At 43.3% G+C, this 20,054-nt stretch overlaps 1 protein-coding gene across 13 annotated transcripts in view; it reads left to right on the top strand.

The window, feature by feature from the left end:
* Positions 1 to 996: 996 nt before the first annotated feature.
* The window catches only part of slc4a7 (solute carrier family 4 member 7), a 37,135-nt gene continuing 18,077 nt past the window's right edge, over positions 997 to 20,054 (top strand). For 4 of the 13 annotated variants that reach the window (XM_027005375.3, XM_081716212.1, XM_081716213.1 and 1 more), the window contains exons 1-8: positions 997 to 1,147; positions 5,960 to 6,052; positions 9,341 to 9,422; positions 13,031 to 13,174; positions 14,895 to 15,033; positions 15,307 to 15,467; positions 17,019 to 17,207; positions 18,106 to 18,501. In XM_027005375.3, the coding sequence (XP_026861176.2) occupies positions 1,103 to 1,147; positions 5,960 to 6,052; positions 9,341 to 9,422; positions 13,031 to 13,174; positions 14,895 to 15,033; positions 15,307 to 15,467; positions 17,019 to 17,207; positions 18,106 to 18,501 (1,249 nt within the window). In that variant the 5' untranslated portion in view covers positions 997 to 1,102. Of the gene's footprint in view, positions 1,148 to 1,984; positions 2,153 to 2,237; positions 5,690 to 5,959; positions 6,053 to 9,340; positions 9,423 to 13,030; positions 13,175 to 14,894; positions 15,034 to 15,306; positions 15,468 to 17,018; positions 17,208 to 18,105; positions 18,502 to 20,054 lie in introns of those variants that run through there. The other 9 variants (XM_081716205.1, XM_081716201.1, XM_035526609.2 and 6 more) reach the window with 9 other exon arrangements.

The raw sequence follows: 20,054 nt of genomic DNA on the forward strand, positions 1-20,054 counted from the left end.
TAGTCTGCTATGGCATTAAAACCATAATAATTAAATGAAACATTTAATTATTCAGTTTTTCAGTTTGGGTAGAGAAATTAGTCCCCCAATACCACTCTCCTTAATTATTCTAGCAGTTAATTTCCAGTAAATTGGTGCTTTGGTAACCTGAGAGTAAAATGGATTACAGTGCCTATGCAACAGAAAAGGATTAGCCTAACCCATAGTCCAGAGTTCCCATGCTTCAGCAATGGAAAACCCCTTTTACATTTACTCATTTAACTCCACCAACCAGCACAGATGTTTGGGCTAATATGGAATAGATTTGGTTTGGATTTTGTCTGGACTGTTAGCATAGAAATAATTATTTTCCAGTGATTTCAAACATTCAAATATTTGATTTTTTTTTTTTTTACTAGTGAACACGCTGTTTCCCTGTCATCCGATCTCTCCCTTCTAAAGAGAACAGAGCCAGTTGTTTTCTGACATCCTGTGTCACAGAAACCACACGAACAGCTGACCTGAATCAGTCTGTATCTCTGTTTCAAGTGTGTCTATAAGAATATAGTCGAATGTGTGTGTGTGTGTGTGTGTGTGTGTGAGAGAGAGAGAGAGAGAGAGAGAGAGAGAGAGAGAGAGAGAGTGTGCGTTTGTGTGTGTACATACACAACAATAAAGTGCACTTAATCTATGATTCATATGAAAATATGACATATTTAACAACCTGCTGATGTCGCTGCAAGTCAGACACACATGAAGTTACGAAAGGCAGCATTCACTGATTATCTTTACTATTTATATTACTTGAAATCTGTAGATTATTGCAACGATTCACGAGAGGTTTCTTTTCCTCCAGAAGGCTGATCTCAAACCATCCAAAATCCGCCCCAAAATATTATGCACGCCCGCTGGTCTCGTCCATTGGTCATGAACGCCGGCAGTTAGTAAATGAACGGATGGGAGCACAGTCACTCTAAAAGAGGTGGGACTTCTCCTCCGGCGATGAACGTAGAAATACCAGCCACTGCGTTCAGTGGCTGTTCCACCAGAAAAGGGGCAATTCGAAATCTCATATTCAAATCAGACACAGGAGAGGGACGGAAGAAGTATACGATCTTAACAAATGGAGGAAGAGATGGCTGAACAGATGAAGCCTCTGTTAACCACAGTAAGCGAGGACTTCTTTATTAACGTTCATTGATACGAAAGTGTTCCCAAGTAGTTGTGAACGCTGTGGGATTTTCGGCGTTTATAGCGCTTTAGCCCACTGTTCAGTTCAAAGAATAAAAAAGAGGAGATTGAAACGGGGGGTGGGGAATCTATTGATGGATGATTGGTTAAAGCATCATTTCGGTGGCATACCCTGCAGATTTTAATAATTAGTGGTATAATGGCATTTAATGGAATGCTTTTTTCTGTAAAGACGACACTAAACTGGTTGCGTGCTTTGGGAAACGCGCCTTTGTGTTGGTTTGGAGCAGCACACTGGAACATGTGTTTGCCAGGAAGTCTCGCTGCTAACCTGAAACGTTCCTATAACGGAGATTTGGGCTTCCAAGCAAGTTCTTCGCTATCTGGCTAACTACTCAAAACTTAGTAAACACTCGGTCTGTTTTAGCACCATTTTTGCGAGTTCACGCGTATCTTTTTTTTCAGTTACTTTTCGGCGTAGCCATTACACTTATGATGACTCATATATGATGTCTTTTCTCTGTTCACGATGTTATTAAATGTAGTTGTGTATTTGTTAGATGTAGTGTTAAGATAGTTACACAACAAACATAAAATGCCGTTTAATCACAGTCATTAACATACTTAATATGACGAATGTAGTTGTTCTTGTATAGAAGGAAAGAGATAGACAAAGACAGTACAAAGAAGTCTAGTCTTTCATCTGTCACTGCAGAATGCACTTGCAAAAAGCGGTGGCAAGAGCATGTTGATGGATGAAATTAAGATTTTCCACGTGATTGCTGATTGTTTGATGTTTTACTGCTTTTTAAAGTGTTTCTAGCAGAACACATATAGGGGATTTGGTGGATTCCGGGATCCACAACTGTCCTCTATCAAAAAGGCACTTGACTACCAGCTCTTTTAGAATCACCAGAACAAGACTTTGACGTTTCACTGCTGAACAGATCTTGGCCCAGTACATTCATTCAATGAGGCAAAGGTGACTATACAGTATATCCTGCCAAGAGCTTTGCTTCAATTGCTTTCCAAACTAGCAGTCTTCTGCTTAGTCATAATTATGTAAGAACACTGTATCACACAGAGACTGAAATGTCAGTGTGTGCCCTGTTAATGAATGGTAACCCTGAAATGTATTTAGGTCATCTAGTAGTGATAACAAGGAACCCTGTGGTAAAATGTTTTCCTGTAATAATGTAGCCATCTTCTGTGACACTAGCCATGAACGGTAGATAGCACAGCTGGGATTCAAGCCTGCTGTAGGGTGCACCTCAACTCTTTTATGATCTAGTTTCATCCAGTGTTATATTGCAAGGGAAAGTGTGAACATTCATTTAAATTTGCTAACTGGGTGGAGTGAATCCTAGGGTTGCCACCCACCTGGGTTTCACCCGGACAGTCTGGTTTTAACCTCCATTTGTGCTGTGTGTGTGTGTGTGTGTGTGTGTGTGTGTGTGTGTGTGTGTGTGTGTGTGTGTGTGTGTGTGTGTGTGTTTGTGATGTGAATTGTTAGGGATTGAACAAGCAATGCAATCATATTGGTTGGTTTGTTACTCCTCACTTCCACCCTCACCAGCCATTTTAAGGCCAATCAAAAGTCAGCAGACAAATACTAATACAAAGTACAGGTGGAAGACAATTAGTGGTGAATCTAATGAAATAGGAGGGTCTGGTTTTGGCTTGTTGAAAAGGTGGGCAGGTCTGATGAGTAACCCTGCAGGGATATGGGCTCTCTCTGAGCCCTGACATCACATTTTAAGTCCTGATTTGTTAAGGAGTACACAACCTAATTTTAATAGAAAAGTGATTGTGACTACATGACAACAAAGATAAAACAGAACAAATTGACTGTCAACAGCTGACATAAGATTAGAGAGTTGGGATGAAATTAGTTGTTACATTTTTTTTGTTTTTGTGCTGAATGCAGGTAGTGTGACATGAGGGTGTGAGTTCAGGACTACCACTGTTTTAACACAAACCAAAGCAGAAAAATACTTATTCGTGCAGGTATTATCAACATGTCTGTCTGTATTAGCAACATGTCTGTCAGAGTGCGCTGATGGCTGGTCTAGTTACTGGCTGTCTTATTTAGCCTAGTTGGTTCCAACAAAATAGCAACACTTAAAAAGGTTGTTCTTTTTTTTTTTAGCATTTTTGTGAATAAATTATTATAGTGTGTATATGGAGACAAAGTAGTTTACCACCTACACTGCTGAATATCTAGGCTATTTGATCCATGACATGTAGTGTAACACTGTAGAGGAGCCCAGCCTGTGGTTCAACACGGCTGCTGTTATGGGGGCCAAACCCAGGGACTACAGCACACCCACTGTTCCTACATCTCTCACAGGCTGACTGAGCCTGGCTTCTTTCTTCGAAAATAGCTTGAAATGTTCAGTTTGTGATCTGCAACTCTTCCTGCATTGATTCTGACATTTCTAAACCTCCAAATAGACACCACTAATGGGGGTGGGTGTACATAGAACTCAAGAACTCAGTACTGTTCTTCAGTGATAGGCCTGGTACATCAGTGTTCGGTTTATCTAATCTGCCATAGTTTCCGCACCTGCCCTGTTTTGTTTCCACTCTTGCTAAAGCAGATGTGATCCAGAGACAGCAGACTACATTGAGGGCGCAGCACAGCGCACTACTGAGCTCCTGAGCGGCCCCCCTCAGGCTCAGTTGGGCATGCTCTCCCCTGCCTCTCCGTGCCCAGGGCAGGCTTTTGCTTGTGAATGGATGATCAAGACAAGCAGGAAGTCCTACATTGTTTCCTGCGTGGAGGTGCGTGGAGGTCTCTGGGGCACTAGGAGCAGACAGCAGCACGGATTAAGTGTGTGGAGGGCGGAGTTGTGGGCCGTCGCTCTCCACCTGTCTGCTCCGCATGTCCGACACCCTCCCCCCCACCCGGCGTCGTGCACATCGTCATCTTCGTGTCGCATGTCCTCATCGCCGCGGGTTCACCATAGATTAAAAAAAACACAAAACAAACATCTATGGGCAGAATGAGCCGTTTATTCATAGTTTTGGAATGTTAGAATGCAGAATAGCTTGCTCGACTAGAAAGATAAATCATGATGAAACTTCCCAAGACTAAGGGACATGTGGACAGTATGTCACTGCATGTGTTTTAAAATGTTACCCAAATACATACAGCCCGTCTTTCATACACTAGAGAAATCACCAATAATTAGGTTGGAGTCAGGGGCTTATTAGCTGTTTATCCCATTTTAATTAGTAATGGGACACGTGGGAGGTGTAGTGGTGGTGCAGCAGCGCCTGCTGGGGGTGCTGCTTTCAGGGGGCAGAGGGGGACTGCAGGTCAGCAGCTGCCGGCACTACTGTGGACAGTGCAGTGAATGATGGGAATCACCTGAGCAGACTCTGTATGCATCACTGTGATTCTGACAGAGTGTAGCATTTTGTGTCTGGTATTTTACAGTTGACTGGTTACAGTGAGTATTTTGCTTAATTCATTGTTGACAGGAAATAGAGTTCCCTTCTAAAAACACTGCCTATGGCGTTTTTGTGGACTGTCACTGAGACACATTCTCAATAATTTATTGTTTTGGCCTGTTTCTAAGGTGTTTGTGGTTGTATGTAAGAGTTTGTTTGTGTTTGCATGCGTGCGTGTGGGTCTGTCAGGCATTAGACTGACATGAAGTGCTGAATTAGTGTCTTTGCACTGTTTTTGTCAAATGTCACGATAACTGAAAACAATACTTCACTTCCTCTCAGAGTTTTCTTTCATTTTTCCAGACAGAATGAGATGATGTTGCTTTAAATTAATGAATGGCTAATGTTCTTGTTCTAAAGAGATTTTTGATTTCATAGTGTTTTTGGTGAACTGGGGGAAGAGAAGGACTTTATTGAATTAATATTCCTTAACTCAGGGCCATGATGCTAAGCACAATGGGCATATCAGTCATGTAGTGACTCGTCATTCTGTAATTATTAGCTTTGCGTGGGCTTCCGTCTGCTGAGGCACATGTTCAGAAACTGTGGGATTCTACCATCGCACTCATTCTGTCACCGAGACTCTTTGGTGGGAAGAACTGTTATTTTCAGATTTGAGCGTTACTGCTATAAGGGTGATTTGTGACTCAGATCTGATTTTGTATTTTGAGAGCTGTCTCATGCCTGTCCTAGCCCAGTTTCAGAAAGACAGCCTCAAAAAGTGTATCAAGCCCTGATTTCCAGGTGACTGGGGAGCCTTGGCAGATGTCAGCACTGCAGTGAGAGGGAAAGACTCCAGCATGGAGACTTGTTCTAATGGGACTGTGTGTCACCACACCTGTGGTTCCATTTCTGTTTGAACTCCATTACTCCCCTCCCTCGTCCATTGCACTCCTGGAAAAACACACACACACACACACACACACACACACACACACACACACACACACACACACACACACACACACACATTCTAACTCGCAGAGATATAAATAACCCCCATATTTAGGGCTGTGCTAACAGGGTGTCTGAGTCCTCAGCACAGGGATCATGCAGACCCACGGTAGGTAAGGCTCTTGCTGGTCTTGTCACTGCTGTGGTCCTCGTTGCTGTCTAATTTCTGGCTGGAAACTCCACAGTTGACACGTGTGAACCGGATCATTTGCACTGCGTCCGGCTTGCTGACTGCTGAGAGGGACCTCCCATATTCTGAGTTCTGCTTTTCAGGCTCCTTGTTTCAGTGTGGTCTTCGTCAGCCCTTGGCACCTCCACTTCCTCCATGCCTGTGCCGGTGGAGCTGTAGTGATTCTCGTTTTTGCCTGATCTCCCTCAGAGTGAGAGCATCAGGTCTCCTTCGTGTGGTCTCGATGCGATGCAGGACTTCTGGGGAGACATTGTGAGGAGCACCAGAGCAACGACCAGGAAGGTATGTCTCTAAGTAGAAGTCTGACTGAGTGGTTGCACACACAGGGTTCCTTTACATGCTTTGTGGGGCGTTTACACATTTCCAACTCATCAAGCTTGTCACCTGTGCTTTGGCTTGAATGTACAAGGGTGCTGCAGCTTCGCTTCGGAGTTGCCAAACCATTTTTTTTTTTTTCCGAATTCCGCGGGAGTGCACCTTGCGCTCGCTTTGCTCCGCAGCATGGCTCCTGGCTGCCTGGGAGTAAGCAGGACTCATCCCCAGCGCAATGGTGACTCACGCTTCCTCCTGCGACAGCCTAAACCCCTTCGTTGGTCATTTGCCCCTTGTTGACCTTTGGAGTGATCAGAAGCAACCGAGGCATAGGCAGGAGCACCTGCTTTGGTCTCCTTCCACACGGACATGCCGTGAGATTATCGGAGTGGAACACTCGCGACAGGACTCAGTGTGTTAGAGCTTTGGTGTTTTCCTTTCCAGACCTACCGGACAAAGTGCTGGCTTTCACCCAGAGATTTGGAGAAAATATGCTGAATACAGATATGTAGAGCACAGTGTCTTGAGGTATGAAAGAGACCAGTGGGTCTCAGCTAAAGCAAGGTTCACTGTGTCCCATGGTCTAAACACAAGTACCTCATACTGGTAGAAGGCGATCCAAAACGCATATACTATTAACGAATATTAATTAAGTCGCCAACCTTTTGTCTTAAATAATAAAAGGTGCTTGATCAATAACTGTTATATAGCTTATATATCCAAACTGCTATTTTGAACTTTGCTTTGAGTTTAGTTCACAGCCTCCAATTTGAATTAAGGCTTACTGACCATAAGAGGAAGGTCTGGTATTTGACATCTAATCCACAGCACTCTGGTAAAAGAGGTTTTCAGTCTAGCAGAGGAGAATAATCTAAATAAATAATAAAGGACAGTTTTCACCGTGTGCAATGCTCCCTCTTACAGCTGATGCATCAGAAAGTGTGTTCCTCAGCCTGGTGGTGGTCTGTTTTACATGGTGGCAGTCTGTTCTCCCCTGCCCGACACTCTTTTCTTCAGGAATGTCTGAGTTGAGCTGAGGGAAAACAGGGTGTTCTGGTGAAGAAAAGTTGCCGTAATGCGTCCTTTTCTCAGCGGTTCGCTGACTCTAAGCAGACACTAAGCCATCATTGGGGTATTTGGCGGCCTGTGGTGTAACCCTTCTACCATGCAGTTGGCTACTTGCCTCTGGTCTAAAACATTCTTAGCTTGAGCTGCTTGAAATACATTGGATGTACACTAGATTTTGTAGTCTTCTGAGCTGTTAGCTTGGCTGTAATAATATTTACTAAGCAATAGTCAGCCACACTTGTTGGCAGCATCAGGGAGGGAGAGAGGGGATTTGGGTTATTTTTGGACTGCAACACTTGTGGGTGAGCTCAGAAAGGGAGCCAGAAATAGTCTCCCCAGGTCAGGAATAGCTGCCCTTTGTCAAGCTCTGGGCCAGAATGGCCCAACCAAGACGCTGAAAGAGCATTTCAGTGCCACAGCAAAATGATCACTGAAAGAGATACACACGTCTCGTATCTCTTCATCTCCTTTTGATCAAGCGTCATGCAGGATGTGATGTGTCGTTAAACATGTTATTCATGCTTAGATTTGTGTAGAAGTTGAAATACAACGTGGAAATAGGTGTCGTAAACTTGTTTTCTTCTTTTATCTTTACACTTTGACATTGGGGCTGGGATTACGGGAATCGGATTATTGTCTGGGGCCTTTAAACAACCCCGCTGCACAGTCCTGAGAGTGTCTCACGCACAGTACCACACAGTGCACCACACAGATCCTGTGGAAGCATCTCACTGACAACTGCAACATGCAGGGTGACAATATGTTAGTTCCATTCTTCATGTGGCTCTGTGGTCCATATCAGAGTGTGTTGGAACTCATCTTGCTGTGCCAGTGAAAGTGTGTAGAAGATAATGAGGATTTTAATCTTCAGATAGATCTCTGACCTCAGGCAACACTGTCTGGATTCAGTTTGTGCTTCTTCTGTGACTAGCTCTCCCTGAAAGCAGTAGTCTATCTGTAGAGCTTATGGGTGGGTCAGTTTTTGATTGGTGCATTTCATAGCAATTTTAAACCTCTTATTGCTACAAGATACTTTACCATACATATACATACATACACACACACACACACATTTTTGCAAAGCTAGTGAAGGGCCTCTGTCCAAAATGTCCTGTTTCTGTGTTTTTCACTGCAGCTTTTACTACCTCTACATCTTTTACTCCAGTACATTGCAGTTATTTCCTGGTATCTTCTTCCGAGGGATATCAAATTGCGCTCTTCTGGACGGAGACTGATGATGTCACTCCTGGGCTCTGTTGGAGCCACTGCTCCAGATTAGGAGTACAAATTTGCCATGGACTAAGTATGATATTGAAGATCGAATGTATTTCAGTTAATCGAAGAGCTAATGTTGGAGTTGACTGATTCACGTCTGGCGAGATTCCTCTCTGCGCAAGCATTTTTCCAGTGCAGGATGTCTCCATGCGGGGAGTGAAGTCCTGGCTTTTGAATATGAAGGAAATTGGAAGGTGAAGGAGAACAAATGAAGCAGGAACGATTGTTTCCTCCAGATGCAGAGGCCAGCACGCGACACTCGTGTAGATATCTCCAGACCAGGCCCCTCAGGCCCAGTGTGCTGAAGAAAGCCGTGGGAAAAACTCACCATATACAGCTTGCTGGGTCTAATTCATAGCGCAGTATAAATATCTTTCTGCCCTTGTGTGGTATTGCATGATCGGATTTATTTAGCTTTTGGTTTTCGCTGGTTTGAGATGGAACGTGTCAGTGGACTGCTGGTCCCACATTAGGCCGGACTCAGAGTGACCCTTTTCATGAAGACATGATCTCACAGCTCTGTGGAGTTCTGTAGTGACCTAGGAACTAGGCTAGCTGTAGGGAACTAGGAACTATGCTAGCTGTGTTTCCAGGAGCGGCCTTTAAGCTACTTCCACCAGGTGTCTGGCTCAAGGGACTCTCATGTCCACATGTAGCTCAAACACGTGTGTGTTCTTTGTCTCTGTCTTTACTGACTTCCTCATATAAAGACATGTTAGGCTCAGTACGTGTAGTATGCATCCAAAGAGTCTCTTTTGTCTCTGTTTGATTCATCCATTTGTTTAACTGTTTATTTTTGCACTAACAATAAAAATACCTCAATTAAAATTCCCTGATCATCTGCAAACCTGTTTGGGATGGTACAGCTATAGGCCATCGTCGACATCATTTTCCCCTCTCTCCTTCTGTTGCCAGGGTAACGATGATGAGGCGGTAGTGGATCTGGGAAAGACTAACTCCACGATCAACACTAATTTTGAGAAGGAGGAGCTTGAAAGTAAGCCAAATCCCCACTTGAATTTTTTCCACCTGTCTACTTCTCAGTGCATGTGGATATTCTTAACACAAATTTGACTCCCTCTGGCCTTCCTCTGCCTCTTTCCATCACACTTCTTTCCCTCTGAAAGCCTTCTGCTTTGTAGATGCTTTGTATTATAGGCTGGGTTGTATATGCAGCTTAAATCTCCCTTGGTAAGACCAGGTTTGATCTCTGACTGGTGTATTATGTATTTTTAAGAGTTCTTGTGATTTGAAATGACTCCTGGTACATTCTGACTGAACACACACTAACTCACACACATGGATGAATCCACTTATGTGTCTCAGCATTAGTAAAGCTCTAGCCCTCTCACTTCCACTACCCACAAGGCTTTGCTGTGGGCCCACAGTGTACTCTTGAGTGACGCCATTCTTTTTCTTGTGGCTTGGCATGCATGCTTGTAGTAGTGGAGGAGTGTTGTGAGGTTTGATGTTTATGCTAGATGACTAAAGCCAGACACATGCACAGTACACTCATCACTAACCCCCCCCCCCCCCCCCCCACACACACACAGCCATGGGATGCCCTGAAAGAACCCTGAACTACATTATGCAGGTTTCTGTTTTCTTTTACAGTGCATGTCTACAGTAGTCACAGAAGAGAATTTGTTTCATTGTTTTGAAGTGAATGCAGAGAGTTGAGTTCAAACAACAGAAACAAACACCACATAGTATGATAGAAATCCCTGGGTTTAGCCTAACTAATAAACCTACTTTATCCTACCTCATAGATCCATTTTAGAGTTCAGGACAGCCACTACTTTATCCCACATGTCAGCAGGACAGACGATGACGCGGAACAGTTTCTTGTGGTTTTTCTTACATAAACTATATTTGTCCAGAGGCAGAGGGCAGTGTTGGGAGAGGATTCTGTGGTAAAATCCTGTGTGCCCTTGGGCTGACCTCACGCACGCTCACACCCACACACACATTAATAGCATTAGGGCGGATTAGACAATGGTTCCAGAGCTCATTAATTAAACAGGTCCTGCTTGGATTCAGCCATGACTCTGCAATAGCTGCTACTCAGTGCACACACTTCCCACCACACACTTTTCCCACCATACACAGTTCCTGTAACAAAAGGTTCCTAACATACAGATATCCTACCATGCACGGTTCCCACCACACATACATTCCACCATACACAATTCCCACCATACACAGTTCCTGTATCGTACAGTTCCTTCCATACAGCGTTCCCACCACTCACATGTTCTCACTGCACATAGTTCTTAACACACAGTTCATGCTACCCCGCTCATACCGCACACTGTTCCTACTGTGCACAGTTCCTATGACAGTACTCATCTCTATTCGGCAGACGCTTCCTGTCTGACCTGCTCACGTGCAGACTTTCTGCCACTTCCTCATAATACTGTTTTCTAGACAAGTGTAAATGCTACATGAAAAAGTATATTTGATGCTCTGTGAAAGCTTGTTTCCAAGTTAACTAAAGTTACCTGAAACTGTATCTTCCACCAAATTGCCTAGATGTTACTGAAATGTTACAGACCATTACAGGCTGCTAGCCTATTAGCTGCACACTCTGACAGAGTTGGCAAATGTTTACATGGGCTTTGTTTTACTGGTTGCCTTGGCAGGCTGCAGGAGGCGGGCTTTTCCAGGCAGGGGCTCTTGTTTGCTGGTTTTCGGGGGATGCCTCTGAACTCTGTAAACATCAATTTGTCCTAGCTGTCTAGATGGGAAGATGGGTTTGTGTAGAGGGTGTGCTGTATTGTCTGTTTCTGAGGGGGAGTCTTTCTTTAGAAGCACCAGTTAAATAGCGGTGACCCATAGGGATTCATTCTTTTATCCTAACCATACAGTAGAAGACTTTGAAAAGACTTTTAAGACTTTGATTTTGCAAAGACTGGGGGTCTTGCAGGGTCACAGTTTGCAAAACTGCAACTAGATTCCTTTTGAGGTTATTTCCCGTCATGCTCTTGTCGGAAATTTACAAGAGAAACTGTTGAACAATGGAGCAGAAACAGAAGCAGCTTTTGGCCACAGCTGCCCTCGTATGTGCAGTGGTTTGTTCTGAAAAACGGCCAAAAAGGGCAAGATAAGTACGGCTTCCAGAGAACCTACCCCCGAAGTCTACTTTGTCTCATGTCTTATGATGTTCCTGTACCAGCTTTATTGCTTCCTGTTTGGTGCTGGAGAGAGCTCACCTATTGGTTGATAACAATGTCCATGTCAGTATTATCATGAAACTAATAGCTCATTTTAAAACGGTTGATTTTTATCGGAATTGTCTAGACAAGAAAAAGACACTTAAGACAGCTATCACAATGACCTTACTGCAAATGAATGAGATGACAGGGGTATGTTACAACTCTAGCAAAACACTCATGATTTTATTTTGACATTGGACATTTGTTTACAGTAAAATCGTTTGAATGGTTGCTTGGTGTGAGGCCTGCATTAGTTTAGAGTGTTGTCTGACAATCCCAGGATTATCTGTATTTTGTTTCATTTTTTACACTCTGTGATAGAGGATGCATTTCCATGTAGGAGCAGATGCATTCTAAAATGCAGCCAAAAGTTTTTTACCATGTAAATCAGACACAGCAATTGTCAGAGTGAAACTAAGTCCTATAAGATTAACGCCTTTCTGCTCAGCTCTGAGGTGTTGAGTTACTCAGGCTTTTCTTCTCTATTTGACGGAGTTCCTGTGATGGATTTATCGGTTCACAATTGAGTTTCCCTCAAGAGAACTCTCAAGTCACAATACACAGACATCACATCCAACTAGCAAAGGGTTCAAATAGTTTTTAAAAGTGGACTCTAAAATGTTTTTAAAGGGGTCAAATACTATTAGTTTGGCAAATTGTGAAGTTTTGTTATTATTTTGGACTTCACAATATAGTGAATTGTAGTACTCACTGCACGGTTTACCCTATCCAATATTATCCACAAAAAGTTGCAATTATCACATTTACTTTTTTTTACAAGCACATAAACCAGTATTCCAATATTTTGTATGCTCCACAATTCAGATAAAATTTAAAAGGGCCTAGCTGTACTAGAATTATTGTTTTATTTATTATTATTATTATTATTATTATTGTTAATATGCTAATGTGAACTTTGCCTTAAACCAGTCAGTCACAAGCATCTTTATTTATACTTTATGTATTTTTCTCATATCTGCATGTCTTGCTGCCTTTTCACAGACCACATGGAACAGAGCAACTGGGGGAGGGGGTTGTCATATTTTCATCATCATTGACTCTGCCTGCTTGTAATCTATAAAATAGCCTTAAAAATATCCATACAAAACCAGACGTCATTCGGTGGCTTCCAGAAGAAGTTGCTACTGCTCTGAGGTGGTAGACATTTCTGGGTATATCCTGGACCACAGAAAAGTGACTGTTCAGACTTATTAAATTAACTCAGTGTAGCTACTGGGAAGGTCCTGTTTGGAGAGTGTCTCTAATTTATATGACTCAACCAACTACAAGTATACTTCCACTGGAATGATGTTTGGGTATCCAAAACATGCATGTTAAAAAAAAAACACCTACGGGATTTGATGTGCTCATGCACTCGCTGTCTTGACAGGCCACAGGGCTGTGTATGTGGGAGTCCACGTCCCTCTTGGAAGACAGAGCAGGAGAAGACATCGTCACCGTGGCCACAGACACCACCGCAAGCGCAAAGACCGCAGCTTGGAGCGTGAGGATGGGAGAGAGTCGCCCACGTACGGTAAGGCATCTCGTTCCTGGCAGGAACGTGACCAGGTGCTCACAACCAAATCTCTCATGTCCCTGTTATGACTGCATCGTTACCCTGGTAATATGTGTGGTGGATCATGTCATGAACACCGTAGTACTGTTTCTGCTTGGAAGTTATGATCTGTTTACACACCAGTACGCAGTATGGAGGGTTCACCTTACTGGACTTACTGGACATGGTGCAGATCAACTTTAGCACAAACCATTCTGAATCCTGCACCAAGATGGCTACAAGCACACCTGCTCCTCCTGAACCTGAAACAGGTTAAGAACTGGCTATGAACTGGCTAAGAACAGGTTTCTTAGCTGCTGTCCTCGTCTCCTAGCTATGCAGAACTCTCAGTTCCTCATGTGTTCCATTTGCAGACAGTCACACACAGCTTTGTGGTCTACTATGTCAGCCAAGTGCATAAAAGGAAGTGCTTTAATCGTAGCCTGGCTGCTATGTGATAACACAGCTAGATCATAGACATAGACAGTGAACTCAGTGAATGTCATTGTTTACAAAAAGTTACTTTTTAAGACATAGAAAAAGTTTCAACTTAATATAGACTTTGGACTTCAGCTGGGCAGGGATATTGTGTTGAGGTAGGGGTTCACGGTGATGCAGAACAACACTTTTGCGTTGTTCCTATTTAATGACAGGCTGCTGTAGCAAGGTCCTCAGCTCTATCAGAGGTGTTACACTGCAAGATTTTCAGGACACATACGCAGACAACAATCGCAGGCAAAGAATTCTTTGGTTGTGAATTTAAATCTGTGGTCTTTAAACATGTAATTTGTCATGCTTCTCAGTGCATGTGCAACCAATGTCATTGTTGCTATGACACACATCTAAAAAAAAAAACAATAGGGAGTGGCGTGGAATTATAACTATAGCCGTATAGAGAAAATGACATTTGTGGCAGCAGAGACAATGCCTTCTGACATCTCCTTTTGGCAAAAATAATTCACATGTGGATCAATAAAGCAGAATATCATATTTTAGAGCATTGTGGGTTTATTGCCAGAAAATCATATAGCAATGGTATAGTCTGACTTTGAGCATGATATTGCACAGTTTGTCATGGAATGTGGTAAAGATGTCAGCTGCCACGTCTCGGTACAGTGTGGCATGCAGTAAAGACTGCAAGTGCTGTAATCGCAGAGCAAGATGACTGGGAAGAAAGCCTAATCTGTGTGGTAACGTGATGGCCTCACACGGCAACGAAGACAACACTCTCGCCGGCTAGCTTGCTAACTCAGCTAGCTTGCTAGCAAAATGGCAAAGAAGACAAACATTGAAATTTAGAGATGAATGAACACTCTCAACTGTTACATGCACTCCAACTGGTTTCCTGATTTGTTTAATCTGAAATGAGAAACTGTCAAGCAACAAAAACTCAAATGTTGAGGGACATTAGACATGCCACAGCCTGCAAAACCAGAGACAGGACTTGCCTTACTTTCATTTATTTAATTTTAGCCTATACCAGGCCTTTGAAACATATGTACAGCCAAAATGTTGACCAGTAAAATTGTTGTGGCTCCCAGGGTGGTGTGAGTTTTATTGAAATGAAACAAAATGGCTCTTCTTTAAACTTTGGGTTGCCAACTCCAGCCCTAAATTGTGCAGTGCTCTGTGCCGGCGCTCTGGGCCTGGAGCTCCATTTTGCTGTTAAGGCCCCTCTTCTTCCTCTTCTCCATGGCAGACACGCCCTCGCAAAGGGTGCAGTTCATCTTGGGTACTGAGGATGATGATGAAGAGCACATTCCTCATGATCTGTTCACCGAGCTAGATGAGCTGCACTTTCTGGACGGACAGATATGTGAGTGGAAAGAGACGGCCAGGTAGGCATACCCCAACACCCTTAACACCCAAACACCCAGTGGCTTAACACCCCAACATGCAGCATCACTCTGGCATTAGTACCTTTTTAAAAACAGCATTCAGCATTCAGTAGTGTGCCCTCAAACACACCCAAGCCCTACACCATGCACATGGCACACAGCATGAAAACCCAAAACCTAGCACCGCCACCCAACATGCCACTGGACGAGGACAATGCATGAAGGTGGGTTTGTGTTTTGCATGTGTGTGTCCGCGTGGGTGTGTGCACGCAGGTGGCTGAAGTTTGAGGAGGATGTGGAGGACGGTGGTGAGCGGTGGAGTAAGCCGTACGTGGCAACGCTCTCACTGCACAGCCTGTTTGAGCTTCGCAGCTGCATCCTCAATGGCACCGTCATGCTGGACATGCGGGCCAACACCATCGAAGAGATTGCAGGTTAGCCTTTAGCCTGAGAAACATACGGGTTAGCCTTTATGCTATAGAGATCACGTTATTTTTTTTTGCCTGAAAAACATGCAGATTAGACTTGCTTTAATGCTCATAATACATTATATTTATGGTGACTTGTTGATGTACAGGTGTAAACTACATGAGCGATCGCAGACGAAGCTCACACATGGCACAGTGTTCTAATTGAGGAGGTCCCGATGGGGAACGCCTGTTCCACTATCTATCTATCTATCTATCTATCTATCTATCTATCTATCTATCTCTCTATCTCTCTATCTCTATCTATCTCTATATCTCAGAGAATTGGTTGATGACACGTGGGCAGTAAGAATCAGTTGCGCTGACCTGATTCGAACTTATGAAACCTGGGTTTCATTTGCCCTGACTTCACATACACTAACAATAACATGTTGGTTTATGTATTTTTTGCAAACTGGGAGATCACTTTCAAGCAAAATACATTGGCGCTCACTTATGGACTAATACTTGTTATGTCTGTGCTTAGAACAGAAACATTTATAATCATTTATATCCTATATTGAAAATCTTTCTATAGGCGTATAAAATTATTCTAATGTTTTCTACTAAGCTAAGCCTATTACTCACTTTGTTAGCCTGTGCCAAGTTAGGGCACGTGCAACCCGGGTTTCAAAATGTTGAATCAGATCAGAGAAATTGATTCCTTTTTTTTTTCGCTTTAATGGTTCAAAGGTTTTATTGCATTTTGTGGCACTATTTACCTCCAGCACTATTTGAAGAACAGACGGTCCTTACTGCCCATATTTCGTTAACTGATTCTCCCACAGTTGGTTCTCTTTTATCTTGTTTCTGTACAAACTAATGCAGAAACAACCGCTATATTAAGTTGTTTAGGTTCATATGCATTTTCGCAAAAGATAATATTCATCAGGGACCTCCTCAGTTGAAAGGCTGCAGTGCATGCGCCTGACCTGCAAGCGCTCGTGTAGTGTGTGTGTGTGTGTGTGTGTGTGTGTGTGTGTGTGTGTGTGTGTGTGTGTGTGCACATGTAGGCCTACATCAACAAAACAACAGGTCACAGGTGATAAATGTCGTGTAGTATGAGCAGTATTGATTCTGAGATTTAGAGATTTAGTTGTGTAGTGTCTACTTGGCCTAAGAAATTGCAGGTTAGACTTTACACAGAGACTTAGGCTGACAGAACTGACAGTTGGCTATTTTGTAGCCTGCAAACCCAGATTAGCCTTTACTTTGAGAAGTCAGAGTTTAGATCACAGAGAGACCAGATCACCGTTAAATCAGAAGCTGGCTCGTATCCACAAATACAAAAATGGTTGGGATTCCTATTCTCCAGATTTAATGAAAGTTTTTCTCTGTGTGTGTGTGTGTTATTGGCCGAGGGGCCCAAATACCTTAGAAAACTCATGTTCTCGGAATTTCAGTTTCAGATGAAGTCTGAATGTAGTCTGTACGTGCCGACTAGCTGACTGATTACTTCCCTGGCGTTCTTACGCCCTGCTGGAGACTGCAGTTGTAAGAATCCATGTCATCCCTCAGATATGATCATAGACAGGCTGGTGGCATCCCAGCAGCTGGACGACTCTCTGCGGGAGAAGGTGCGTGAGGCCATGCTGAAGCGGCACCAGCACCAGAATGAGAAGAAGCTTAGCAACCGCATCCCGCTTGTGCGCTCCATCGCTGACATAGGCAAGAAACATTCCGACCCGCACTTGCTCGAGAAGAATGGTGAGCCGCTTCACAGCCCCCAGTTTTTTTTCTTTTTTTCTTTTAGTCAGTTTGTTTCTTGGCTCTGTTGGCGGCCGCTTCCACGCGGAGGAGTTGCACGTTTGTCACCTCATATAGAGTCCTCCTTCTGTCAACAAAAAGAACAAATTGAAGTTGTTAAAAAAAAAAAAAAAAAAAAAAAAAGGGTGCGTATGGTGCACACTTAATGCTTGTGTGGTCAGCACTGAGCCTGTTTCCCTGGTTGCGATGGCAAGGATGGGGTTTGTTTTTTGTTTTGTTTTTTGCAGTGATTGATCGGCTGTAGATTAGAGACTGGTAGCTCAGCATGTTTGAAGCATGCCATGTGTCTTGCATTTATTTGCATGCCTGTATTTTGGAAACAACAAACGGTTTATGTTTGATATTTTAAAGCATCTGATCGCCTCTGTTAGGGAATGATGCTCATGAGGGCTCATGCATGGCAGTTAATGTGTATTGTTGTTTTGTTTTGATTTTTATTAACTAAAATTAGTTGAATAAAAGAAATTGAGTTACCTTTTGAATATAGTAGTTATATGGAGTAAATATATTTAAATGATGGACATAGGATATGTACAGGGCTGCACTGTGCTCTGGGTGTGCTGAGTACTGCTTTCATCTTTGAACTCGTCTCTGCACAGTGATTTGTAACTGCATTTTTGTTTGTTTGTTTGTTGCCTTATTTCCTTGCTTTATTTTTGCATTGTTTCCTTGCTGCTTGCAGTTTCTCCCGCTACACCAAATTCATGCCATGCCTCAGCTTCGTCGTGAATGAACTAACCCCGTGCACTGCTAGTTTGTTGTTTCTTTTACTCGTAATCACTATCATCATCGTCCACCTCCTCTTCCTCCCCTCTGGCTTCCATGCTCCTCCTCAAAGGAGAGGGTCTGTCCGCTTCCCGCCTGTCCCTTCTGAGACGCGGCACATCTACATCCATTCCCCCGACTCCTCACTTGCACCGGGAGCCCAGAGAGTCTCACAGCTCTCGCAGCTCCGTCATCCTCGACCTCCGGCAGCCAGGCCCCGTCTCCCTGCCAAACGCCTCGCCGCAGAACTCCCCGTTTGCTCTCTGCCGCTGCTCCCTGCCCCCACCTGGAACTCCCCTGCAGGGCCCAAAGCTGCTGGCGTCCCTGGGTGAGAGGGAGGACATCCCGCAGGTGGTGGTGTCCCCACCAGAAGAAGAGGAGCCACAACTGTGTGAGAGCTCCGCCCCGGAGGACCAGGCTATGTTCGACCCCACCCACAGCCCCCTGCCCCTCGCCCCTCCTTTTGAAGGCAAATACCGACAGGCGTTGGGCACGCCAGCACGCATCCCCCATCCGCTGCTCTCCTTCCCCTTTTCAACCCTCTTTCTCTCTTTCTTTTGGTCTCAACAATTCTCTCTTTACTTTCCTTTATTCACTGTTTTCTTCTTCTTTTTTTATTTCTGTGTTTTCTTTTTATTCTCTCACAAGCCTCTTATTCTTCCTGCTTTACCCAAGCTAACCTGGCCTCGCGCGTGCGTGAGTAAGCTGCTCTCTGCTAACCCCTACATTCATGCCACTCATGTTTCAAGCCCAGGTGGAGTTGTCACGATCAGAAATTAGTGTGTTGCCTGTTTGTCCAGCTAGAGATTATCACTTATTTGTACAATTATTTATAATTGCACACTTCTATTCAGAGCCAGTGAACAAAAAGCCTCACTTGGGAAGATGCACGTTGTTTAATGCAGCTGTAGGTGATTCTCTCTCTCACTTGATTTTGCAGTGTAGGAAGAATTTTTTCTTTCTTTTTTTATAGCTGGTTTAATGGTTTCTGTGAGTTCTGTAGCAACATATGCTTACTGGCAATTTTTCCTGATAAACTGAATATCATTTTGTCATGTTGGTTGGCTGTCATTGCACCTCGTCTGTCAACAAAAACCTTTATGATCACTTGGAGAGTCTGTCCTTCAAATAAGGTCCTGTAGCAAATTGCGTTATGTAAGTAAGTTAGCTAAGCATTTAACTGTCAAAGTAAAGAAGACTGGGGATCCATTTACCTAACTCCTGTCAATCCCTACTTGAATGCCAACCTTTTTGTGTCTGTTTTACAGCCATATAGGGATTTTCTAGGGGAAAAACCACTCAAATCCCTAAAGAAGAAGGCCTTGTTCCTACCTGCTGGTTCAGTTTAGGCTGTGAACTCTGCCACTGGGTATTTGAGGCTACTCGTAAGGTGACTGAAAGTGGAATTTTTATTTTGCGGATTGGAGGCTAATTTTTGTGTGTGGGGTAGAAGTTCATGTGGCTGTTGTGTTGTGTGGTGTCATGTTAGCCTGAGGATACATGGCTAGTTTTCAAACAAAGAAATAGCCATGTTGTAACTGAATTATAATTTATGTATCTTGACCTGAGCTGTGGTGATCAGTGCTGGTATGTGTTAGTATGTATCTCCAACTTCCTCCTGCAAATTATTATACAAATTGACCAATATTCAATCATTTAATGCACGTATTTATTTATCTATTTAATAAATTACATTTTATGTATCCAGTTAGATTCAAGGTCCTGTTTTAATGGCAGACTTCACCAATATAGGCCAGATCACAGGCTTTTAAACAGTACAGCAATTATACTGTATTAGCGTACAATTACCATGCTTTAGGTTGAGGTTTTTTTAAATTTATATAGCCAGTATATAAAAATTTGTTTTATAATTTAAACTATTGATAGAGCTGGTCAGTATTAATGTTTAAAAGCACTAAAGGTAATGAGTGCTCATGGTATTAAAGTGTCTCAGTAAACGTATGTAAAGTAAATAGAAGCAAACTAAGTATTAATTAAGAATTAAAACTTGCTTCCTTGGGG

Source organism: Electrophorus electricus, chromosome 1, assembly GCF_041902795.1.
Source record: "Electrophorus electricus isolate QZ-2024a chromosome 1, ASM4190279v1, whole genome shotgun sequence".
Lineage (NCBI taxonomy): Eukaryota > Metazoa > Chordata > Actinopteri > Gymnotiformes > Gymnotidae > Electrophorus > Electrophorus electricus.